This window comes from Macrobrachium nipponense, chromosome 5 (assembly GCF_015104395.2).
Source record: "Macrobrachium nipponense isolate FS-2020 chromosome 5, ASM1510439v2, whole genome shotgun sequence".
Taxonomy (NCBI): Eukaryota; Metazoa; Arthropoda; class Malacostraca; order Decapoda; family Palaemonidae; genus Macrobrachium; species Macrobrachium nipponense.
In genome coordinates, this window is record NC_061107.1 from 85,137,549 (window position 1) to 85,164,785 (window position 27,237).

Genomic DNA, 27,237 nt, shown 5'->3' on the forward strand with positions numbered 1-27,237 from the left:
AGGAATTACAAACTCATTGTGCAAAAATTCTTTATTCACTTCTCAGGCTAGTCTTTTCATAAAAGTGGGGGGCAAGTTCTAACAACCATGCAGGGTCTATCGTTGTCAAGTCACGCATTAAGACTCTCGATGTGTGAAGAACTTCGTGGAACAGGACCCTGAAAAACAAAAATCATATAGAGCTCTTACAGATGACTACGAGCTGAGAATCTTAACTGTACCAAAACAGTACCATAGAAAAAATTTTTCATACCATTCCTTTAATCATATATACATAAGCCTGTATTTGTGCCTTAATGTTTCCTGGTTCATTGAACTTCTGTCTCTCAGACATAAGGCAGTTTTCAGGTACAGTAACCACCTCATGTTTTTGCAAAAACTAATGTGAAATAAACTAAAGGGGATATGGCATGGGTACTCATCATGAGTTGCTTACCTAGCTTTTTCATTACAATCCTAAGGATGACAAACTCCAAGGAAACTTTAATTGTATCCTTTTTGCTAGATGCATTTTTTTTTTTTGCAGCACTACTTTTTCTCCTTAGTTTATGTTGGTCTTCATAACTATCAAATCATTAATATAATCAACCACATACATTTCAATAAAGTACTGTATAATAAAATTCTCACCTTCAGTATCAAAATTAAATAAAAACAATTATCAAAGCCATTCCACTCTGATCTTAGTGGCAGCTAATCCCTTTCAGTATCCCGCCATAAAAGAACATCATCCATATAGTGTGTTCCTCCATTTCCTACTGAATTTGCAGCCACACCTCAAGATTATCAAAGGCATAAAGGTGTTACCTAAATGGGAATAAAGGTCTGAAAAGTCCACATGCATCCTTTAAACTGATATCAGGGACTGGTGAGTAAGATGAAGCCAATAAGAGTGTTTGACAATGATGAAGCAAATAGGTGTGAAATTTCACAAGTTACTTCTTTAAACCCATGGAATCTGACATTTTCTTCTTCATTTGATGACATTTCAGCCCTATCATTTCCTGAACCCTTAATATCTTAAAAAAAGCATTACTTTCACATAACGTAGTCATCTTACGTGAATGGGTCTGGTACAAAAATTATTAGAATCTATATGATTGCCAACTTGTTTGGTCTCTGATCCAAAGGTGTCCTAGGTGAACAAAGTACTAATGTACATATATTTGCAAAAAATGGATAAGACCTACACAGTATATAAATAAAATAAAGTATAACCACCAAGATCAGAGCTGAATTGGTTTGATAATTTTGTGCCCAAAATTATGGCAGCACCCCACATCAACAGAGGAGGTGACAGTAACCATCAGGTTGACTTAATGGTGCTGAATGAAACAAGAGGGGGAGGAATGGACAGAGGAAATGTATTATTGTTATGATGGCATAAGAAAGGTTGGTGATAATTTAATATTGAAAGAAAAGCAAAGCTTTGATTTTTTCACCGTGAAAACAAATGAGTGATGAAAGAATACTGAACGCTAAAATAAAATGCAAAGTAGCAAAGAAGTATTTTAACAAATCTCAAGAAATCACTTTACTGAAACAAAAAATGCTTTTAACTAAAGTCTGCAAGATGAAATCAGGCAGGATTCAGATGTAGTGTTATAGCTTTCATTCTATAGATTTTGAAAAATCTTTTGACAGTGTTAACATTAAATGTTTTGGAAGATTTTGAGAAGTTACGGCCTTCATATAATGATAACCTTGAAAAATCAGTTGTGTTGTGTGTATGTCAATGACTGACAGTCCTCTGAATTTAATATCAATAGTGGTGCAGGAAATATAGTGTCTTAGCTTCTTTTTGCAACACTTACAGATTTTGTTTTGTGCTCAAAAGTTGGTGACATGCTATGGAAACTGAATGGATTGATTGTGGGTATTTGTCAAATCTTGATAATGCAATTTGTAGTATTGCTAAGCAGAAGTGTATGAGATTTGCAAGCTGTAGTTACAGACTCAAGAACAAATGGTAAACGGTAACAGTCTTAAAATTAGGGTTGCTAAATCAGAGGCTGCTAAGCAGAAATGATGGGTCAAGGGTATAACACAGAGAGGTTAACAAATCAATGATATTGACATATTTGAGTATCTTGGCATAGTCACTAGAATGATGGATCTCTTGGAATGACAGACTATGAGCATACTTAGACTGATTTACAATGTATACAAACTTATCTTTATTACTTATTAATAAGATCAGTTTAGTTTATGGCAAGGAATCTCGTTATGATCCACGTAATTAAACAATTTCTGAGCATTTTAGTATTTTGACATTAAAGCCTTGCAGAGAAGACTTGGCATTAAATGTAAAGACCACAAATGTTCACTAAATACATGAAAGATTAATGACTGATCAGCAGCACTGGCTGGTATGAGTTCTCTACTTACAGCCTACAAGGACTGTAAGATAATGAAGGAATAGCTGGAATGATTTGCCTGAGAAAAAGAGAGACTGCAATGGTTGGAGAGATCTAACAGAGACACCTTGTGCCACATGGAGTCAAAGGTGTTAGTTATTACACCCAAAAGAAAGCTAAGTTTCGAAGAAAGAAACCCATTATTAGTGGTTAATTTCTTAGATAACAAATGAAAAACTTCCACATTATAGTACTCTCTCTCACTTCACTTTAATTTGTATGTTGAATTTGATATGGATGCTTCATTGCACACACCCATGCAAGGTAAACGTGGTGTAGAAAGGTAAATTTGGAATAAGCAAATTGAAATAAAATATCCTAGTCAATATTCACACAATCTAAAAAAATAGTTCAATACACACCACTGGGGCTGTTTTTGTGTGTACAAAACCGATGAAGGATGAATGTGAAGATCCTGATTTCCTCTAACAGTGCGGTAACTTCCTGAATGATGTAAGTATGCAGCATTAGGGAACATACCTGCCGTAATACACTTACATACAGCATCTACACCACCTGAAAATAAAAAAAACAAACAACATTTCATACAAGGAGATTTATCTTGTAAAGTCTGAAAAAATAGTTCAATATTAACAATGAATTGTTGGGTAACAAAACCCCCTGTCCTTAATTCTGTGAATGCTTATTTTTACTAAACATTAAAAACCTTTACATCATTGTCTGCATTAGTCAAGTATTTTCAGTGCTGTGGCTGGTAAGTCTTGACTAAATAATCCTTTCCCTCAACTAGATAACTGTCACTCAGATACTGTACTATTATCTTTGTTATATTTGTGCCATATGTATCACTTTCTACATCTGCTGAGCTCCTTGTAAATAAAAAAAAATGGGATAAATTCATGCTTTTGGGACTCTCAATTTCATTTATTTTATAAAATGAGACAACCACATTCAGCTAACTGTAGTATTAGCTAATTCTTTTCAGTATACCACCATAAAAGAAACATCATCCACATAATGTGTTCCTTTTAATTCCCACTGAGTTTGCAGCCATACCTCAAGATTACAAAAGGTGTAAAGGTGTTGCCTAACTTGGAATAAAGGCCTTAAAGTGCACGTGCACCCTTTAAATTAATACATATCAGGGACTGGTGAGTAATATGAAGCCAATATGAATTGCACTCACAGTATACTGCAATGATTAATATCTATTATTTCATTGGATTATTTTAACATAAGTGTAAGTTTCCTTAAGCTAAACAGGTTTAGGCGAAGATTTTGGGAGTAGCCAAAGCACAGCTTAGGCTATTCACTAATCCACATTTGCTGCTCCCTTGGACTTTTTAGTGTGATTAAATGAGGGCTCATTGTAATAATAATGACAAAACCATCAAGAAAGTCATGTCTAAAACTGTTTTTATTTGAACACGATGATCAACATTTGTAAACAACAAATTACAGAGCTACCTTTATCAACTGGCATTGACTGAATCATTCTACACAGCAAGAAATGTAGTGAAGTTTCTCATTTTCCAACCTGGATCTACACCAAAGACATTTAACAAAGAAGATACTTTAAAACTTTACCTTCACTGGAGACTAAGGGGACCTCAAACTTCGTTACAAGTTTTTCCATTCTCTTACGTATTTCACTTGCCCTCTTCAGAGCACGGTGGTTAAGAAAATGTTCTGTACACCAATGCTTGCTTTCTCCCTTTTTAATGTACCCAGTAAATACATTCAGGAGAGTGATCAAATCGCCTTCATTAACCTTGGAAATGTACAAAGACAAGAATAAATAAATATAGACATGAAATGCAATATTAGAACTACAAATAAATGTTCAATAAATTGTACATGAAAATATTTTTGCATCCATCAGCAATTGCTTTGATGCACAGGAAAGTAAATGATATGAAAAATTAATATTTGCTGCACATACAATAAAAACCATGACAATCAAAATTAGCAATAGAATCACTGCTTTAAAAATGAGATGGGGGAGAACTCACGTTCTAGGACCCAGGGAATAAATGCAAGGAAAGCCAGAATGGGATGAGAACAAAAGAAATGGGGAAAGGAGACATGGAAACTGTTGGAGAGAGTCCATGTGTCCATGGCTGACTGATCTTGAAATACTAAATCTCATTAAAATGTTACATGCAACAAAAAATCAACTGTTGCAACTTGATTCATATTCCAAGGCAAACATCACAATAATTATGGTGAAAAGATAGTAATCACAACCTACTAAGGTATTACGTAATAATTCATGTACGACAAAAATATGAACGGCAGTTCGTGCCTACTAGGGTTATAAAGCTTTGATCAAGGCATTACACCAAATTTCCTGATAAATATGATCAAAGAAAAGTAGCTTGAAAAGAAACTGTTGCACAGTCATTGCAATTTTTCTCAGCAGTAAAATGATGTAAGAAGAAAATGGTAATGTTATAGCACAAATATCACTGTGTACACTGTTATGTCCTTTACTAACAATAAAAACATCTTTTGCCCAGAGATGAAAATAAACTACAAATTCATCAAAAACTTCAAATATAAGAGGATTTGAGGTGACCCTGTGGTGTAACCCATGCAATGGAGTTTGAAAAATACAAATGACACACCATTCATATATACCTCAAATTTTCTGTGGACAACCTTTGCTGCATGACCTTGACCCTTTTTTTTAATGAAGATATTTTGGACTTGCAACATGGCCACTATGGATAAAATTTCCTGGGAACATCCAAATTCACCTGAAAAATAGGTGAAAGTCACATATTAGTAGTAACAGTGAACAGAGGGCCTTGCCAAATACTGTTTGAATAAGTGTACTAATCTTACATATTGCTTCTCTGATATTTTTTTTTTTACTGATGACATGATATCCAAACAAGAAGCAAATTACTCTCTTAAATCAGCATTACTTCAAGTATTCCTTCACTAATAACAAGAGATGATGAATGAGTTGCACTGAGTGAGTCAGTGGTCAATCCTCTTTTGGGACATCTCATATTCAATCAGAAATCTCTAATGTGTGCTAATGAGAGCACTTGTAAATGTACCTGTATTCCAAAACTAACTCACCTGAAACGAGTAACATTTTGGCTAACTGTGGTGAGATAGGGAGTTCAGCCATTTGCTTGCCAAGAGGCTGAGTTAATGATCCCTCTTCAGTTAATGCACCCAATGCAAACAGCTCATCTAGTGCTGAGATTAAGTGACGAGCAGGTGGTGGTGATGGAAAATCAAACCTCAGCATATTTTCTGAAAAAAAAAGAAAAAAAAAGCAATAGAGTACCATTGTAAAGAAAAGGCAGAACTACAAATATACACATGCAACAGAAAACATGGTATTTATATAAAATATTTGAAGTTAAGAGACATAGGAGTCTCCTACAAAAACATGGAAAGAGAGGCTGCTAATTACAAAAACCAACTGAGATTTAGGTGTCCATGATGTCAATATGTCTCAAATTTCTAATACAAAATATATATTTTACTACATATCAGTGAATAATGCAGGAACATTTAAATTTAATTACTATCTTCAAATCTAAAAAAAAAATAATTAAATTTCTACAAATCAAATATGAATACCAATTCCAAGGGCCATCAAATTAAGTACAGCTGATGACAGGTTTGTGCGGACCATTTCTGGAGGTGTAACCTTACTGAGCTTGTCATATTCAGCTTCGGAATATAAACTGCAACAAATGAAATTTCATTTTATTAGTAATACACTGAATTAGCAAAAGACATAAAACATTTACAAACAATTCTCCTAATACTATACCATCTATAAACAGGGTGTTTAAGGATTTAATACTATAAAGAAATGCTGATGTACATGTATCACAGGCTGAGTATCATGTATGAATTTAAAAGTTGACTGATATCAGAGCCTAATTTTTTAAATGAAAAAACATTATTTTTGGTGAACATCACTAGAGTGACAGTAAAGGAAACCCTCTATTTTTGTTGCTCATGAGGTCATCTAGCATTGAAAATAATGTTGAAAAATTGTTAGATGGTGGAAAGTAAGATGGAAGAAAGAATATGAACAGAGATATAATAAAAAGAATGAAAGGGGTTACAGCTAGGGGCCAAAGGAGTGCTGCAAAGAACCTCAAGTAATGCCAACAGTGCAGCATGTGAGGTGAACTGAGAGCACTTCCCCTTACAGGGTTTGCTCAATACCATATACATACGAAGTCATTACCTAAAGTCTGCTATAAATACCTATTGCTACCCATTTCACAACTTCGTTAATAGCAGAATGAGTACTGCTTTGCTGTTGTAACTCCAAATGATACAAATTAATTCATCATTATAGTTTTATAACATATTTTCATATGTCATTTCACTGACTAGCCTTCCTAAATTCACAAGACAATTTCAATGGAAATCTCCGAGATGAAACTTAATTGTATTCCTATAATTCTTTTCCTAACTCCTAAGTTACTTTCTATATCAACTATATGATACAGTAAAAGGACTTATTTATTCATTAAAATTTCCTGGTAAAACTAGGACTACTGTAAGTAATGCATTGATACAAAAATACTTTGTTTCAAGAAGACATGTTTTTCCTTAATTACAGTATAGTCGACCACTGCTATTTGTGGACTTCGGATTCGTGGATTTCGCTAAGGACCTTATATACTCATTATTTGCGGTGTTTTTCTGAGAAATACCCACAAATTATTGAATTTTCATATCAATTTCATGATTAAATGCACTTTTTTGTGATAAAACTATTAAAAAAACCAGCTATAAGCATTTTTAGTGTTTTTTTTATGAGTGAGATCTCTTCTTTCTGTATTTCCTTTTACCTTCTCTTACTTCCTAGTGAACGCAATAATCATGAATTCCAAGTCAATGGCCCCTGAGGGCTTGTTCCATTTGAATACGGTTCATCTTCTGAATCAATAATAACAATAATAATAATAATAATTATATGTCAAATGCAACAAAAAGCAATACTGTTTCTGTTAAGTTTTCCAAAAAAAACTATGGTCATTCAGTATGAGAAACGGAGCACAGACTTCCATGTTAAAACTATCAAAAGATTAATAGCTGATGAAAGAAAAATTTTGCTGCATTTTTCCTAAATGCTTTTTGTTAAAATGTATTTCCATATAAAAAAAAATGTAGGTGACTGATGAAACTAAATTTCAAGTCAAAACAAAAAAGCCCCTACTCTTTAAACTAAGATTCTTAGAATATGTAACACCAAACATATTACCAAGGAAAATGGCCAGGAAGAGATTTTACATGATAAAGTTTCTACCACCAGATGACATTGCGTCTTAAAAAAATCAAACATACCGATAAACTTTTCCTGAACGGGTACGTCCTGCGCGGCCTGCTCTTTGGATTGCTGAAGCTTGTGAAGTGGGAACAATAACAAGAGAGTCAGTATGACTCCCAACATTATACCATCTTAGTTTCATGAAGCCACTGTCGACAACTGTTAGAAAGATACAGTATGATGAGCGTGGATAAATTTCATATTAAGCCCTCCTTGATAACTGGTACTACCTACCCTAATAGAGAAAATACTGAGAATTGCATAAAACCCAAAAGAAATCTCTCTTACTAATCTCAATTACCTAATATTCTAGACAGAATCTGGAACCGGCAATGCCTTCTTGGTAAACTAAAATCCCTGGTATAAATAAGATGATAAACAGCTGCAAACTTTCTATAGCACTGGTTAAATTACATCATGTGGTTCATAATGCTTTTATCCTAACAAGATAACTTTGATGTTTAATCAATATAAATCTCACTGATCTTAATTTCTGAAAGACTTACAGTAGCTACACCTAACATTAAGAAGGTAAACAATATAAATCTCACTAATCTTAATTTCTCAATGATCTACAGTAGCTACAGCTAATGCTAAGAGGATAAAAGGATAATTTAGCGTAGGCTAGGCTTCTTTGCAGTTCCATGCTGGAATCCAACATGGAACTGCAAAGAAGCCTAGCCTACGCTAAATTATGTACTCAGTGAACTCTATAACATAACAGTATTTGAAGGGTAGTAAAGGAGGTACAGTATCACAAAAAAGTATATTGTGCTTTAAAAACAACTGTTATTACAAATTTTTGTTTTTCCATTTGAACCTATCACTCAAATAGCCCATGAGTAGGTGGGCAGTTGCTCTTTGAGTAGTTGCTTTATGGGTTGATGACACTTCCCACACCAGTAAAGGCTGAAGGGACTCTTCAGCTATGGTAATCAATCCCTCTAGCAGAAGGTTGGATAAGGTTAGGGGGGACGTCCAAGGTTGCAAGGGTTTTGGAGCCACAGTGGGTTTTTACATGCTGGGATGGAAGGATCCCAGGCCAATTGGGAAAGTTTTTTGCACTTTGAATCCTACATTTCGAAGGACTTTAAGTCTGCAAGTTGCTTCTTGACAGTGGGTATGAAGGCCTCAGGTGTAACTTTTTGGGCTAAAGTCAGGTATATTCTTCCTGCGTTCCTGTTGGTCTCTGTGGGAAACTTTCATTTTGTCCTTGTTGCTGAGAATCTCCTTCTAGTAGAGTTTCATTCTTAGACCTCCTGGCTTTTGCTGCTTTGCATCACAATTTTCTGCCCTATGGGGGTTCTCAAGTTATGCCTCCAACAGTATGTGCCTTCCTAGCACTCTTGATCTTGTTTGTCTTTTGTCTAGTTGCTAAACTTGGACTTTCTTAAACCCTATCTTTTGTGTTAGCTTGGAAAGTTTCTAAGGAAGCCCTTTAACAACTACACATCAATGTCTTCCTCTTGTCTTCTGTTTAACTTTACTAGGGCTCTCCACTATCCTTACACTAGTCTTTTGACCATGGCGAGCTTCGTTTGCATGCCTGTAAGGCAATAACTACAGAGTTTCTTGTTGAGTATGATCACTGCAGTGGGTTCACATCATTAATCTTCCTCTTTTATGACTTCATCTTTCATTCCTTTAGAACATATGGAGTTGCATTTTTGATGTGGTACCTGTCTTTTACACCCTACCTTAGGTGCTTTGTACATGTACTATCCAGGGTTACATCTTTGGTTACAGTCACTACCTAAGGAAGTTGCCTAGATTCTGAGATTGTCATTGGCTCCACTGTCCATCGTTAAGGATTTGGACATCTAGCATCTAAGTCCTATAGTATTCTCTTTGGAGGCTTCTCTGTTTTGTCCTCCCTTATTAATTGGAATTCCTGCTAATTAATGCATGTATTTTGTAAAGCAAAGAATATATTTACAATAAAAATGATATTTTAATGATAAAATAAGGTTTCACATATACGTACTTACCAAACAATTACATTAGCTGTACGCTTTCTTACCTGGCAGTCGAAAATTCAAATTCCCGGCGGCGGTAGCAGCGCTGCCATTGTTTGTGCAGGTGATACAGATCCCGCCCACTTTCGGGAATACCTGGTACTGCTGAGCTTTAGACTTCAATTCGTTGAGCCGCAACGTCCATCTGTGGGGAGGAGGGAGGGCTCTGATTATGTAATTGTTTGGTAAGTATATGTGAAACCTTATTTTATCATTAAAATATCATTTGCACGTAAGTGACTTACCAAACTATTACATTAGCTGACTCCACATTACCCGGAAGGTGGGTATGTGGACAGCTTTATGAACAAAAACAACAGTTATGTGCTCACATTATATATAATGTTTGCAGTACCTTACCTTGTGAGAGAGCAGCTACAGGTACATAGATACTGTCTTTGGTCGGCGCTCTCATCACATGTAGGAGACGTGGCAGTAAAGGCCAGGGTCGTCCCTACTAATGGTGGGATTTTTGCAATCACGGAAGTTCACCGATGATTGACAAAAACAACAATAATTTGCCCTTGCCCTGGGAGAAAAGACCAGATAAAAAACCACACAAAACCATCACCTACACTAAAAACCATATGGTACCCTTAACCAGATATAAGAACTGGTGGGTACTTCAGGTACATGTACCCCTAGGCTTCCCACAAACTCAAAAAACCTCAAATTCAAGGCGAGGAGATAGTAGAGGGAAAAAACCGAGTCCCCCTATGCTTCCTCTCCCAACACCATTCCCGCTACTGACAACGGTCCCAATCTAAAGCAGTTTTTGTAAGTAGTTTCTACCTCCTTCAAATAGTGCGATGCAAACACCGATGTCGACCTCCAGAACATAGTTTGCATAATGGAGGATAGAGACATATTCTGTCTAATAGCCAATGACGTTGCTACTGCACGAATCTCATGCGTCTTCGCTTTCAGCACCCTAAGAGCATGTTCCTGAGTTTGGGCATGCGCTTCTTGGATCAAACTCCTCAGGAAAAAGGACATTGCATTCTTTGAAAGAGGCCGAGACGGGTCTTTCACCGAGCACCAGAGTCGGCTCTCCTCTCCTCTCACAGATTCTGTTCTAGTCAGGTAGTGTCTGATGGCTCTGACTGGACATAATGTACGTTCCTCATCTTCCGACCCGACTAAGTCCGTTAGGTTCTTTATCTTGAAAGAACGGGGCCAAGGATTCGAAGGATCCTCATTTTTAGCAAGAAAGTCTGTTACATAAGAGCAAACTGCATTGCCCTGGGTGAAACCCACTTCCTTACTCATCGCCTGCAACTCGCTTACTCTTCCCGCTGTGGCTAAGGCGACTAGGAATAGTGTCTTCCTAGTTACATCCCTCAAGGTTGCAGAATTCAACGGTTCGAATTGGGGGCCGTTGAGCCACCTTAAAACTACATCCAAGTTCCATTCCTCTTCTTCAGGCTTGAAAATCTTGAAGAACTAAAGGATCTGATCAGGTCACTGATGTCCTGATTTGATGAAATGTCGAGGCCTCTATGCTTGAAAACCGATGAAAGCATGGCCCCATATCCTTTAATAGTTGAAGTGGCCAACTTCTTGGTGACCCTCAGAAATAACAAAAATTCTGCAATTTCTGTTATAGATGTCTCAGAAGAAGAGATGCTATGTCGTCTGCACCATGACCTAAAAACTCTCCACTTGGACTGGTAGAGCTTGGCATAAGAGCTTCTTCTGCAGCTAGCAATAGCCTCTGATGCCCTTCGCGAAAACCCTTTTGCTCTGACCAGGTTCCTGACAGTCTGAATCCTGTCAGGGCCAGACCGGACAACCCTTGGTGATATCGGTTGAAATGGGCTTGTCTGAGAAGCGATGGATTTTGTGGAAGTAGTCTGGGAAAATCCACCAGCAGATTGAGAAGGTCTGGGAACCGCTCTTTCCTGGGCCAGAATGGCGCTACTAGAGTCATTGTCACATTCTGGTGTGATTGAAGCTTGTTTAAGACCTCTCTTATCATCCCGAAGGGAGGGAAAGCGTAAACGTCCAGTCCTGTCCAATCTAGCAGCATCGCATCTGTTCTCCACGCTAGTGGTTCTGGAATTGGAGAACAGAAAATGGGAAGACGATTGTTCCTCGATGTGGCGAACAGATCTATCGATGGTCTTCCCCAAAGCTTCCAGAGGTCTTGACACACTCTCTCGTTCAGAGTCCATTCTGTTGGTAACACCTGATTTACCCGACTCAGTTCGTCTGCAATTACGTTCATTCTCCCTTGCACGAATCTTGGAAAAAGGGTGATCCTCTTCTCGTTCGTCCAGGTGAGGAGATCTTTGGCTATCTTGTTGAGAGAGAACGAGTGGGTCACTCCCTGCTTCCGTACATATGACAAGGCTGTGGTGTCCGAGTAGACCGCTACATTTCTTCCGGTGACTAAGTGGTCGAACGCTTATAGCCCTAAGAGGATGGCCTTCAATTCCTTCCCATTGATGTGCAAGGTCTTTTCTCGTTCTGTCCACAGACCTAACACTCTCTTGTCTCCTAGGAGGGCTCCCCATCCGCTGTCTGAGGTGTCTGAGAAGAACTGCAGGTCGGGGTTCGACATGACTAGGGAGATTCCTTCTTGTAATCTTTCCCTCGAATGCCACCAACAAAGATCCATCTTTATCTCTTCCGTCAGGGGGAAAACTAGTGAGTCCGACTGTGTCTTCCGAGACCAATTTGCTTTCAGGAAGAACTGAAGCGGCCTCGTGTAGGCGTCCTAACATGACAAAACTCTTCACTGAAGCCAGGGTCCCGAGTAGGCTCATCCATTCAAGCGCTGAGCAGGATGGGCGAACCAGAAATTGCTGGACTGTCGACAGGCATGACTCTATCCTCTTCGGGAAGAGAAAAACCAGAAAAGCTAGAGAGTCTAGTATCATCCCTAAACAGAGAATCCTCTGAGTTGGAATCAATTGGGACTTCTCCGAGTTTACTATGATACCCAATTGTTGTGTCAAAGTAAGTGTCTTCTCCAAGTCCTTCACACACTGACGCCTGGATCTGGCTCTCAGGAGCCAGTCGTCTAAGTAAAAAGCTGTGTTGATCCCCATCAAATGCAGCCACTTTCCCAGAGAAGCGAGAATCCGAGTAAATACTTGAGGGGTGGTTGACAGACCGAAGCAGAGGGCTCTGAACTGGAAGACTCTCTTCTTGAAGACGAATCTCAGGAACTACCTGGAGTTCTGATGGATGGGGACATGGAAGTATGCATCCTTCATGTCGAGAGACACCATCCAGTCACCCGGTTGGATGGCTGACATTACTGATCGACTGGTTTCCATCCGGAATTTCGTCTTCCGGACAAAGAGGTTCAGAGCGCTTACATCCAATACAGGTCTCCATCCCCCTGATGCCTTGGGGACTAGGAAGAGCCTGTTGTAAAACCCTGGGGAGTTAGTGTATGTTACTTCCTCTATGGCCTCTTTGTTGATGAGCTCTTCTACTTCTTTGGCTAGAGCCAAAGCTCTTGTTGATCCTGTCGAGTATGCTGTCAAACAGGCAGGTGTATTGTACAGTGGTGGATCCTGTGTAAAAGGATCACATATCCCTCTCGAAGCACCTGAATTAACCACTGTTCTGCTCCTCTTCGACTCCATTCCTCCCAGTAGTCGTGGAGTCTTGCCCCCACGGGTGTGTGAAGGACCTTCCGATCATTTCTCTGTCTTAAAGGAAGGTTTCTTGGTAGACTTGGAGGTGGTTCGTAGATTAGTTCTTGGTCTCTGCTGCCACCTCGACTTACCTCCTTGAAAGGGATGTTTTTGTAGAGGAGAAGCTTTGGCTCCTGTCGCTGGAGGTTCCTTAGGTCTTCTCGCTGACTGAAAGAGAAGATCATTGGTGGACTTTTTCTCGAGGTCCGACAGCACATGCTTAATGGTTTCTTCTGGAAACAGGTGAGATTTACTCTGGGGGGAGAACAACAAAGCCAATTTTTGGTTCGTGGTTACTCCTCGAGATGTGAAGGAGCACCACCGTTCTCTTTCTTTAGTACTCCCATAGTGAATAGGGCAGCCAATTCCCCTGAACCATCTCTCACTGCCCTGTCCACACAGGACAACACATTGAGCCAGTCAGCAGAAAAATCCTCATCTAGAGACTGGCAATCTTCAATTTTCCTGGCTAACGCTGCAATAGTCCAATCCAGAAAACTGAAGGCTTCGATCAAGTTGTATAAGTTCTTCACCAGGTGATCCAACTCAGGTGAAGAGAACAACACTTTCGCAGCCAAGAACGCTGCTCTTCTGTGAGAGTCCACAAGACCAGAGAAGTCTCCTCGGGAGGAGGTAGAAACTCCCAAAGAAGGAACTTCTCCTGTCGCATAAAACCTGTAGGTTTTATTTTGCAACTTTGACGGAGGAAAGGCGAACGAAGCCTTGCCTGACTCCCTCTTCTTAGCAAGCCACTCTTCTACTTCCTTCAGTGCTTTCTTCGAGGACTGAGAAAGAAATGGTTTCGGTAACCCCGAAGGCGCTGATCTCCTATCCTTCACAAACATCGACGGAGGTGAAGAAGGCGAAGCTGGTTCAAAAAAATCCAGATAAGTCTGTAAAAGAAACCTTAACAGACGAATAAGCAGAAGAGGGCTTCGGATCCTGGTCTTGAGTTTCCTCTTCCGACAGGACGGCTGATACCCTGTCTTCCTCTTCCATCTGGCTTGTTGTCTTCTTCAAAAAGACCATCAATTCTTGAAGTTGATGTTTAAAGGGACCCAAAGCAGAATCCTCTAGCAAGGGTTTGGCCTTCGCATCATCCTTAGGTAAAGACAAAGTCGTGGCTGTCGTACGGCTCTTCTTCGAAAACGAACGACTGGGAGTTGAAACAACACAAGACGTATGAGGCGAACGAGTCGAAGCAGCTCGAGGCAAATGAGGCGAACGAGTTGAAACAGCTCGAGACGAATGAGGCAAACAAGTAGAAACTCCTACTGATACACAACGAGGCGAGTCAGTCTTGCAAGCGCGTGAGCGCTGTAACGCACGTGAGCGTCTGACTCCATCCAAAGTTACGCTATTCGAAGAGGACTGATGATTTTCCCGAAAAACTGGTCCGGTGCGAAACTGCAGGGAGGTTGTGGACCACCTTGGATTTCTTAACAGGCGGCGACATCCCTCTCGTACGCTGGGTATGTCTCTTCAAAGGACGTGACACTAAATCAATCCACACTTTTTGCCTCGACACAGGCGACTGCACTTCCAAGTCGGACGACAACTGCACGTCACTGATATCTACGCCTTTCCAGCGGCATTTCCTGAGCACTCGCAAGTCGACTATGTCGACGAAGTCGGCGACTGACCGTGGGCAAACTCCCCCAGTCTCCCTTCGACCTCCAGTATGTCTTCTCTCGGGAGCTGGGGAGCGGGACAGGGACCTTCCTCTAGGAGAACAGGGGGAACGGACAGCCGGCTCCTCGGACACGACACTGACACTTAGCCTAACACTGGCCTTTTCACTTGACTTCTCTACGAACGCACGAAACGACATACCCAAATCCACAACAGATTTTGCCAAGAACTCAAATTTCTTGTCCATCTTGGACTTTAACAAGGAAATGGTGTTGGGATCGAAAACATGGGATACCTGGTCTGGAGTAATTGGTACTGAAGTTGGAGGACTATCAATAGGTGAAATATTCGATAAAAGTGGAGAAGATAGTGATGGTTTGTTTGCCTCTAAAGGCACGGGAGTTGTCTCTACTCTAGTTTTACTACCCGCTCTAAGAGCTGCTTTCCTTTTCCTATCTTTGTCCATCTTATCCAAATGAGCTTGAAAAGTCTTCCAACCTTGTTCATCTAAACTATGGCACTCATCACAAGTTAATTCCTTGCTACAGCACTGACCCCTACATTTAACACATTTGGAGTGCGGATCGTAACATAGTTTAGCTAATCTAGTTTTGCAGCCACTGCTGCAAAACCTAACTGAAGAAGAACTAGCATCAGACATCTTCGTAATAACTTGTTAATAACTAGGCAGCTAACTGATGAAGCAAAAAAGCCAACCAAGAAATTGTACATCACCATAAAGAAAAAATCCACAATGGCGACGAAAGTCGACTGCAACAACAAACCACCGGTGTTACCCTGTGGCCGGCAGAAAACTAATTGAAGTCTAAAGCTCAGCAGTACCAGGTATTCCCGAAAGTGGGCGGGATCTGTATCACCTACACAAACAATGGCAGCGCTGCTACCGCCGCCAGGAATTTGAATTTTCGACTGCCAGGTAAGAAAGAGTACAGCTAATGTAATTGTTTGGCAAGTCACTTATGTGAAATTAGTTTTTAATAAAACATCATTGCAGTATAGTGGACGCCCCTGTATTCGTGTTCTCCAGATTCGCGGACTCTCACATTTGCGGATTTCTCACGTTTCCCTGCATCGTTCGCGGGAAATTTGCGGCCTTTTTCTATGAGAAATATCCACAAATTCCTGGTTTTTTTAAAAATCAATTTCATCATAAAATGCACTTTTTCTGATACAACTATTAAAAAAACCAAGTATAGACATTTTTAGTGGGTTTTTCTTGAGTTTTAACTAACAAAATAGGCTGTTTTCAGCGTTTTTATAGGGGTTCCAACTATTTGTGGGTTCTAACTATTCACGGGTGTGTGTGTGTGTGTCTGGTATGCATCGTCCACCTCGAATACTGGGGGACCACTGTAATCATAATCTTTAGCACCCTCCTACCTTTCCCTTATGCTTCCAGATGGGGATTGGCGTAAGAATGAAATGCATTGGTTAGTGGACATATTTTTGGTAAAAGAAAATTTGTCTTTTTTCTGTGCGCAGTAATTCCAAATACAATATATACATGTGACAATTTCCTAACCAGTTCTTCATGTCCTTATATTGACAGTAATTGACAGTTAGAGTACCATTTCAACTTTTAGCATAGTAAAAGCTTAAAATAAAAGCAGTTGGATATCACTCAACATGAAGTCAAGAGAGTGAGAATGTCAAAAGAGAAGGAATGCATGCAATTCAGAGCTGGTCGCACTGCTTAACTCTCTTTTGGCAAACAGTTGTATGGCAATCAGCTTGTATTATACTTGGAAACAGAATGCCCAGGTATATGACTTCCACATATTCATTTTTTCTCCATATCTAAATAAAATACTGTTGAACACGAAAACAGTCCTGAGTTCAACAGATCTAATAAGGAATGATTGTATATGGTACATGTATTGTTCCTACTTCCTCAGGATAATTTGCATAAGTCAACTGCTTCCCTGTTGATTTCTGATAATTTTTTGCCTAAAAACAGTGTGAAAATTTAAGTTACTAACCATAAACAATACCAGGTATGGTAACAGAAGTTTCTGCTATGTTGGTGGCCACCACAACTTTACGAACACCAGGGGGTGATGACTGAAATGCTCGAAGCTGATCACTGTTTGTTAAAGAGCCATGCATTGGTAACACCACTAAAGCACCTGAAACTTAACAATAAAACCAATTTTAAACAATAAACTCTTAAAGCTATCTATGTGTTTCACAGAAAAACCTTTAGTACTTTAGATAGAGAGTGGTTGTGATGAAAATGATAGCAGTTTTGGCAACATTTATCTTGTACAAAAGGCTTCTCTATTTTCTTACTGGGTCCTGCTCTTCAGCAGGTAGAATGTGGTATAACATAAGGAGAGACTAGAAAATATGGAGAGGAGAGGACTGACAATCACTGTAAGTCAACAGTTTATGGTAAAAGAAAAAGTAGAGCTGGATAATAGCCATGTTGGTGCCATGGGAGAGGTAGTACTGAATAAAAGTATACTCAATATGTTTCATATTCGACAGTTAGTGCAGCAAGATTAAAAAATATAAATGGAGTAAAGAATTTTCAATGTCTGGAAATTATTAGAAAACTAATAAGGATGAGACAGTGGAGAAAGACAATGTAATGATGAAAAGGAGAATCCATAGAAGTGGTAGAAACTTCATTTATCAAGTGGACACACTGGACTGTGAAGCTGTTACTGAGAGGGAATTAAAAACTAAAATATTAATAGACAATAATTCAAGTGAGTTTCATGAAATGCTAGGAATAGCCCCATTGACAAAGACCAAAATTTTAATGTCTATAAGGTTTGAGGTTTTCTAGCAAATACTATAGCAAAGAAAATGGTATCAACAAAGAAAATGGAGGCACAAAAATTGCTTAGATTTATGGATGGTGTGCTTTGGTAACAATAGACAGAAGAAAGAGGATTAACCCCTTCCCTCTCACATTTTTTATCCCAACTTCCAGTCTTTATGAAGCATATTTTTTTATTTTTTATATCTAGAGTATATGCTAGAGTGATAATCACCTCAAATATTTCTTAAAAAAAAAAATTGTCAAGATAGTCTTCAACTATTACATAACTTCTCAAGGCCGAGTTTTCTTGGAAATTATAAAAAACAAGGAAAATAACAAATAAAGAATATATTTATTGCATTTTCATCCATATTCTTATTCTTTCATAATTCTTCAATATTAAAAAAAAATAATTACACATGATAAATGTAAAACTTTATAACATAACTGATCTTCAAAAGAAAATAAAAGTAGCCAAAAAAAAAAATCTTGCATTTATGAAAAAATGCAATATGATGATGTAAAGCCTGGTGACTAACATAGAAGAAAAAAATATGATGACAAAAATATAATACTTTCAACAGAAAATGTAAAAGGTTTCATTATCACAAAAAGAGAAAGATTCTTGCCTTTATGAAAAAGTAATAAAAAAGGACAAATTGAAATGAAAGGTTTTACCTTCATCATAATGAATGATACTTTTCTTTCTGTATTACCTATTTCAGCTTTATATTTTGAAAATAAATGTATTTACTCCTGTACAGAACATAAAATAAATAAGTTCTTTCATCTTTTCCTAAAACTTATCCTTCGTGTGATATATCCTAAAGCAAGGAGTTATACACAGTGCTACATCACACACCAAACAGCAGTATCTGCTTTCTTTCCTTAGCTTTTTTCCACTTGCATCTCGCTTTCTGCTACAAACTACACATTGTCTTGTGGAGTTACTTTTCTATTCTGTAGGTGGCATAACATCTGGGAAATGCCTTTCTGTAAGACGAAGAGGGTGAGGTACACTACTTGGTCGTCCTACTTTTGATGACATCATAGGTGTATGGTACTTTTTTATTGTTTCGTCTATCACTTGAAGACGGTACTTTAGAGCTGTAGCTTCTCCTCCCGATTTGAGTTACAAAAGGTAGGAATTCCACAATGCGAAGCCGACAATATGAAAGAATATTTTCTTGTAATACCTCTTTCTCCTTTTTCTTGTAAGAGGATAATCCTGGAGACATTGATCTACTTTATCAACCCCCTCCCATTGTGTTATTGTAGTCCATAACTAGTTTAGGCTTCTTCACCAATTTTCCTCTTTTTTCTGTTTCTACCATTTCTGTGTTATGCACTGTGGAAAGTAACACAACATCTTTCTTATCCTTCCATTTTATTGCTGTTACTTTTCTTCTTTTGTAAACCGCCATTTCCACCTTTCTGCAGTTTTTCTTGTTTCAATCCAGAGGGCATTTCCTTTCTACTAACACGGACAGTGCCATATACGTCTGTTTCATTTTCTGTCAGTAAATCTGCTAATTGGGGAGAGTTATAATAGTTATCCACTGTAAGGCAATAGCCTTTTTTCAGTAATGGCTTCATCAGTGTCATAACAATTTTTGAAGACACGGGAAGGTCTTCATAATCATTATCAAACATTGTTCCTTGACCTGTATAAATGACAAAATTCCAAACGTATCCTGATTCTGATTCACACAACATGAAATATTTTATCCCAAATCTAGCTCTTTTTAGTGACAAATATTGTACCCAACCAAGATGTCCTTTATAAAGTAAAAGGCTTTCATCTATAGCTACATTTTGTGCAGGCGTGTACATACTTTTGAATTTGCCAACAATGCTATTATAAAACTTCCAGGTTTTGTTGAGCTTTGGGCAAGGATGAGTGGCAGGGTCAAAATCCTCATTATTTGACAAATGGAAATACTGCTTTATTTTACAAAATCTGCGGTGTGGCATAATTTTAGCAAAAATTGGTGTATGTAACAAAGGCATCTTAGACCAGTATTGGCTTTCTTCAGGTTTCTTTACAATCCCCTGTAGCATAATAACACAGGAAAATCCTCATTTCTTCCCGATATGATGGATGCCATTTCTTTTTCTCTGTTTCTGATTTTCCACTCAACTTTTGTTCAGCATTCCTGTTCGTTTCTGTAACAATAATGTCTAACATATTGTCATCAAGAAATGACTCAAAATACTGAATATGTATATGTATTTTCTTCATCATCTTCAGTATTATATACATGATGAATTATATTATCACCAATAAAGGGAAATGCAGGCTGTGGAGGAGAGGGTGGTATATCATCTGTAATTGTTATTCTTTGCCAGCCTTGGTTATCAGGAACATTATCGTCATCATCTTCATCTGAAGTATCAGAGTATTCTGACGTCATATCACCATCACTTTTGCTCCCTGAATCGTCCATTCCATCATAATACTCTGCATTACTGTCACTCTCACTACTCAAGATAGTTATATAGTTATAATAAAAGAAAATCCACGAAAAACAATGGAAATCCTGCCTGATGAAAGGATGCGTCTCCAATGGCCAACTGGCGCCAGTGTAGCTACAATTTTCTAAAAAAAAAAGGCACTTATATCCATAGAAAACAGCTTTCTATAGTGGAAGACTAATATAAACAACAGCCGAGTTTACTGGGAGTTGCTAGGAAAGAGATAGCAAAATTTTGAGTATACTCGGGCTTACTGAAATATGACAGTTATCTTAAACCCGAGAATACACGGGGTTGAGCGGGAAGAGGTTAATGTTATAAGTTACTTGAAAGAGATGAGTCTCATTTTAATACAATCACAAATCATTCAAATTGTGCTAGAACAACAGATAAACACTGATGCCTCATAAAACTCAGGAATTTGCATTTCTAAAAGTAAAAGTCAGATGACAATGAAGCTGGGGCCAAACAATATGTGAAAAGTATTCCCTTCAGGGAGATAGGAGTGGACAAAACTCATCTCATACCTAATCCCTAAGGGGATAAGGTGATGTACAAAATGTTATTGATGATGATGGAAATAATAGAATGCTAGAAATCCTAGGCTTTTGTACTAAGAAATTTTACTAACCTTCTTTTTTGGTTAAAGATTCTGAAAACTCTCTCAGCAGACTGGCGCAAGTATCTACTTCTTCAGCACCTGTAAGGAAAACCAGAACATCTCCGGGCCCCTCTTTACGGTGAATCTTCATTACCGTGTCTGCGCAGCCTTTGATATAATCGGCTACCGGCTCTAAATATGAAGTGTGGATTTTGAATCAGTGATTACAATACTACAGTGTAAACATAATTCATAAAACCATTGAGTTACTTTCAATACCATTCTAATACTATGCATTACCTTTAAGATTCAAGAGTGACAAATGCAAAATCACAAATTCACAGAAAATAATATGCAGAAAGCAGTTAAAGACCTACCTTGTATGTAAAAAATATCAACAGGGTATGTTCTCCCTTCCACAGAAATTACAGCAATGGAGTCTTTGCTTTTATCTTTTGACAAGTTGGTGTTGAAAAAGTTGAAGAGATGGTCAGCATCAACAGTAGCTGAACAAATAATTAGCCGCAGGTCTTTGCGTTTACGGAGGATTTTTTTCATTAGTCCCAAAACAATGTCTGTGTACAGTGTTCTCTCATGGACTTCATCTAGAAGAATAGCACAGTACTGGAAACAGGATACAGAAAAAGGGTACTCCAGTTATTTCTTTATAATTACAGTGGTACATGGGCTAGCTATCTTTTTTTTTTATCAATAAAATACCAGCAGAACCAATCTGAATTACATAACAAAGCTTAATTAATTTAATCTCTTTAAATTAATTTCCATAGGTAAGAATAATGAAGTTCAAGTGATAATAATACACTTAAGTATCAAGTTCACACATGTATATAATACCATATTTACCTGTCGTAATAAGGGATCTGCCATCATCTCTCGCACCAATATTCCTTCTGTCATATATTTGATTTCGGTGACACCTGGTGTTGAGCATTCATCAAAACGTATAGAGTAGCCAACTTCTTTCCCCAAAATAACATTGCATTCCTCAGCTACTCTTTCTGCCAAAGTTGTGCAAGCAACACGACGAGGCTGAGCTATACCAATAATACCATCCACTACCCATCCTGCTTCCCTCAGGTACTGAAATGATGAGATTAGCTTTGAGTGATAAATGAAACCTTTTTTTATTTTACATATCTATGCCACAGATGTCCAAGTCTATCTGAATGCAGTACTTCATTTAAGAAGAACTATGGCATTAGTACAGAAATTTCTCAGAGATAATGTTACATTTTCACCAGTTTATGCCAAGATCCATAAAAACGCAATTGCTTACCTGTGGTATTTGGGTACTTTTTCCTGACCCAGTTTCCCCAACAACAATTGTGGTCTGATAGTTCTCAATTAAGTACAATATGTGGTTCCGAGCAGTGAAAACTGGTAGTCGTTGTCTTTGTTTTTCTATTGACAAGTTTCTGTAGGGATTATATATAAAAGAAGTCCCAGAATTTTGGTCAACATCACTTCTATCTTCAGTATAGGTATCATCAACTGAAAATAAAATAAATAGAAAATTCTCAAGAATTTCTTATGTATCTAAGAAATTAATTCTGACACCACTAAAAAAGACAGCTTGCACACAAAATTTTCTTTGATAGACTACTGAATTAAATCTGGTAATAATGTCTGAAAATCAAAACTCATTACTTTATATCAGTCTTTCATGCTCTCAACCAGTTCCCAGCTACTACACAAACGAAACCTCCGGTTCCATCTGGCTGAGTATATATATATATCCAGGAACAACAGATCCACCGGCGGCAATCTTCATCACTTGTTATATGGTCTCAATCGGGGGGAAATCCCTTAGTTATAATGGGTTTGTTTTGATAAACATGATTTCTTTTTCGAAAAGTAATTATGGATTCACTATAAACCAATTACTTTTAACTTTAGCTTGAGTAGTTACAGTATACGTACCTAGTTGGTAAAGTTTTAGTCACTTTTACTATACATAATAGATAACCCTGGACCTGTTGGTCCTTCTAAAATATGAATTAATATATTGTACCTAAAAGTATTAAGGACTAATATGAGGCCATGAACTCGGCTGGAACTTTGGGAGTGAGCTATTGGTTGCAATCCCTAAGCTGGATTGATATAAAAGTAACATTTACCCTACAACAAGGCATAACACCTAATACCTCAGGATAACATATTAGTTAGGAGAGCCAAGGAATATGTTATAGGCTGCCCCCTAACTAGGGAACTTGTAAATGTGACCTCCTGCTACCATGTTAATGAAGTATGTCCTGTAACTGGCAAATTTAACTCTTCCAAATGATGTTAAACAGTAAATTGAAAGGTTTGTTTCTCGAAGCTTAGAGTCAAATTAACACCTAATGAATAATAGTTTACCAAAATCATAAAACATTAAGTTACAGACTTCGAAATTCACTTAATAACCAAAAAAAAAACTATGAAAATAAAAAATATACAGAAACTAAAATAATGATGAATTAGAGTAAACAATACAAATCACCTGTTAATACTACCTGGTTTTAAAAATTGGAGCTTCCTTGCCATATCTTTTGTTGTCAAGATACTACTTCAATCCACAGCATCAACCTTAATTCCCAGGTTAATTACCAAGCTTACATTCTGGGTTACAGTTAAGCAACCTGCAACCTGTAAGAAATGTTGCATGAAAATTTGTAATGATGCATATATATGTATATCAAATAAAAACTAAATCACTACTGTCACTTCAACTGGTGTATACAACCTTTAAAACACTGAATCTTATTCTGTTGAAAGTGGAAAAGTAAGACTATTATAAATCATATGCAATATTTCATGTGACCAAATTCTTGCTTGTTTCTTATTGAAAAAAGATGTAAAGAATTACTTTGAGGGTACCATGAAAATTCCAATCTTTATGGCTGACAAGACAAATACCTGCCTGTCAATTAATAAACCATCAATAGCTAGCCTAATGGCTAAGGACAGTCTGCTTGCTGAAGTGGAGCTTTAGTAATTCCTTTTGCATCCACTTGCTTAAGGCTCTCATGACTTCTACACAGGCTCCCGACTTGATAGTTGAAGCATCCAAATACAGCAGCACATTTGGAATATTGTTTTTCCTTTTTTTCTATAATTAAAAGTCATCCCTGCTGATCCGGGTGATAGGTATAAGATAAACCTGTTGCTGAGGTGCAGACCAATTTCTAAAGAAATGGTTTGTATCTGGCTTGAATGGTAATGGGTCCCATTACTTCTGATTACCATACTGTTGCTTAAAAAAAACCCTAGCAGGTGAAATGTTTCCAACTTATATATTTTGTAAAGACTACAGTCACTTGAAGACAATCAACACAGTTTTTTTTTACCTACCATATACATTCTTTGTAGATGTGATTTACTCCATGACAAATACAAGAAAAATGTTGTGAGAAGTCTGCTCTGCTATATGTTTGTGAATGTTACTGACATGATGAATAAGAGGTCTACATCTAATAATAGAAATTCTTGGTTGGCCAACCAAACTTGTAAATATTGTAGTCATTAAATGAAGGCATGGACACACTGTCACAATTCTAAGAAAATGTTCTCTCAAGTCAGTTATCCACAAAAGGGTTCATGCTTGGAAAAAGATCTCTGCTCTTACCTTCGAAGTGCAGCTAGTGTATGCTGTATGTTGGAGAGGAGACTGCTGCTGATTTTCTAAGATTTGAGATTGCAAAATTCCAACTACTCCTCAGGAAAGATAGGCATTCAGGAAGATGCAGACTGTGGTGATCCTGGGATCAGACCAAAAATGAAATCTATCACATTCCCTGGATATACTTAAAAATGGAATTAGTTTCCTCATAACTTATATCAATATATAGAAAAAATTGAGTCATTAAGAAATTTGTTACAAATGCTTACTACTAGTCTACAAGACTTGGCCATTTTTATTTGATTTTTTTAGTGTTTCTTATTTTGGAATGTCATCTGCCGCCATATTTTGAGTTGTTCTCCAATGCTGTGATATGTCACCAATTGGTGTTAGATTTCGGCACATCATGACTCAATTGAGGTCTTTAGCTGCATCTTGGTCTGTGTGGTAGCGCTCTCTGGTGTATTACCAGTAACTTTCTTTTAAAAGAGTGTTTATAAATGTTGCAATGTTTTAATCATACTCTACCTGACCTCTCAAATGTCCTGTCAAAAATAGTACATATATTAAGGAGAAAAATATCTCATATGGACTTAAGCAGGTTCTGGAAAAGAGAATTATTTATAAAGAGGCACTTTAGATGTGAAATTGTATTCTCTGAAAGCTTAGGATGCAATTTCTGATAAACTTGACACATTCTTGTAAAAAATCTTATGCAAGGACAATCTTGTAATAAATAACAATAAGATGTCCATCAAGTTATTGTAGTTTTATTTTTGGGTAAGCAGTTAACCAATAACGAGCAAATAACCGAAATGTCTACAAAATCCAAACCCACTAATGATTCTTCAAGCTGTGTGATATCCTACACTAGGTGAGGTAGCCCCATGGCCAGGTGTGACCAGCATAATTGTTTGGGTTAGGTTAGGTTCAAGTGGACTTGGCTTAGAAGAATACTTGCAGTTTGCTTAATTATACTGTTTTTTTCCATCTGTCCATCAGCCTGTGGTGTTTTCGCATGGTAACTCTGCGTTCGGGGCTTTAAATAGTTACGCTTTGTGTAAGTTTTAGGAAAATAAAAGGATATCTGGGTGTACCTTTGCAACTGAAAAGTGTTTTAATAATTTATTGTATGCGAATTACACCATTAGTATTCGAAATAGGATGTTATTTAAAGCCCAAGAAGCAGTGTTACCATGCACAAACACCACAGATGGATGGACAGATGGAAAAAAACAGAGTATAGGTTAGGCAACAACATTATCAAAGCCTCATTATAAAATAGCAACAATAGGCAAGTATTTAGTATGTTTTAGGGTGAATGACCAAGGTGTTAGGCTACATAGCAGCCAACTCTCTTGGAACACAGCCACTTCCTGATAAAGCGCTTGAATTATGCCATTAGCCTATATCGTAATTTTGGAGAAAACACTTACTTCAAAAGGAGCGTAAAGATCTCGGTGTGCTGCCTGGATGGGACACAACTCCTGACTGATGCTAATGGCAGTGAGTTCAAGTATACTTTTTCGAGAAGGTGGCCGCATTCCGGGAGAGGTGGCGGCTATGTCACCGCTCGGTCGTGTACCCTATCTGGTCCTGTTGGCCTATATTCAAAATGAACATAATAATTGCCAATAAAACCTATCATAAAATATATCTATACCTAGCTATTCACCATTTTTGACAACTCTGTTAGCCTAGGATACAGGCCACCTGGCTGGAGCTCTGCCTATCGTAGGTTGTGCTTCATTAGGGCTATTTGCGAGAGCTGCATTTGTCCTTTTGGGCTATTATATGCTTTTTAAAAACGAAAAATTTCCTAGGCACTGTTTATACACCCAGTAATTAGCCTAACATTTCTCCAACTTACCTGAACGTAGGCAAGATTTCTAATAGTAGTAGTAGTAGTAGGGATATTCCTTTGAAACGGCTCCCTTGCTTCTTTTATTCCTCCTTTGTTTGAGTTTTTTCTCTCTGAAATACCACATTTCTTTTATAAAATCTTTCCTATTCTACACTTCCTCCCTCATTAGAACTATCAATAAGAGTATATTTGCCACTAATTCCTCTTTATTTTCTTGATATGGTTGCTGCATAAAGCTATATCTATTTCTAATCTCATTGTATGCTGAACAGTAAAGTAAGAAATGTTCTAAATCTTCATTTTGTTCCTCACAGTATAAACATTTTGTATCTTCTTTTATCCTATTTCTATCATTTAATCCTAGTATACCTAGTCTGGCCCTACTGATCAGCATTGTTTTTTCAGTGTTGTCATACCAGATTTCTTCTCTTATTTTCTTTATATTTTCTGTAGATTCTTAACGTTGACTTTTCATTCATTTCTTTCTGACATGTTTTTCTGTCCCAATTGTTTATTATTTCTCTTAACTGTTTGTTTTTAACTGCTTCAATTTTACTTAAGTTTATGTTTAGTTCTTTCATATACTCTTTTACTTGCATTATCCGTTTTTTTTCACACTGATCAATGGTTATCTCATATAGGAGCCTATTTCCACCACTCTTCAGTGTGTATTTCAGGTAGAATATCTCTTGAGTGGCAGGAAGAGGCCCCTATTTCAGATCTTAACGCACAACTTGCTGTGTAACTTGGCGTTTTCAAAATTGCTCTATATACTTTATTATCTATCTTCTGAAATTCATTTACAGTTTTCTTGTCAAGTTTCATGACTTCCGTTGCATACATGAATGATGGCATCGCTAGTCCTTTCCAGTACAATTTTCCTATTTTTACTCTG

At 37.6% G+C, this 27,237-nt stretch overlaps 1 protein-coding gene across 7 annotated transcripts; it reads right to left on the minus strand.

The window, feature by feature from the left end:
* Positions 1–26,447, minus strand: LOC135215477 (probable ATP-dependent RNA helicase DHX35). Of its 7 annotated transcripts, none has more exons than XM_064250222.1 (15): positions 26,349–26,447; positions 24,485–24,617; positions 23,373–23,505; positions 22,154–22,368; positions 21,721–21,957; positions 21,234–21,480; positions 20,887–21,048; positions 16,993–17,145; positions 7,713–7,854; positions 5,982–6,088; positions 5,469–5,648; positions 5,019–5,137; positions 3,966–4,149; positions 2,780–2,933; positions 1–158 (listed from the first exon to the last, which is right to left on the minus strand). In XM_064250222.1, exons 3-15 carry the CDS (start codon positions 23,401–23,403, stop codon positions 32–34), a joined length of 2,058 nt encoding a protein of 685 aa, XP_064106292.1. In that variant the 5' UTR covers positions 23,404–23,505; positions 24,485–24,617; positions 26,349–26,447; the 3' UTR covers positions 1–31. The 7 variants fall into 7 exon arrangements, with proteins under 7 accessions (XP_064106292.1, XP_064106290.1, XP_064106295.1 ...); XM_064250220.1 differs by having other exon boundaries at positions 26,154–26,363; XM_064250225.1 differs by lacking the exon at positions 26,349–26,447 and adding an exon at positions 26,142–26,340 and having other exon boundaries at positions 16,993–17,139.
* Positions 26,448–27,237: the final 790 nt, after the last annotated feature.

What these genes read in the sequence shown, in the direction of transcription:
- LOC135215477 (XM_064250222.1), bottom strand. Translation starts at nt 23,403, where the DNA reads ATGGCAAGGAAGCTCCAATTTTTAAAACCAG. An exon ending in CGTTCAGGAAAAGTTTATCG is followed by an intron (nt 6,089 to 7,712) that starts GTATGTTTGATT and finishes CATTTGTTGCAG; the next exon opens with TTTATATTCCGAAGCTGAAT. An exon ending in TTGTCCACAGAAAATTTGAG is followed by an intron (nt 4,150 to 5,018) that starts GTATATATGAAT and finishes TACATTTCCAAG; the next exon opens with GTTAATGAAGGCGATTTGAT.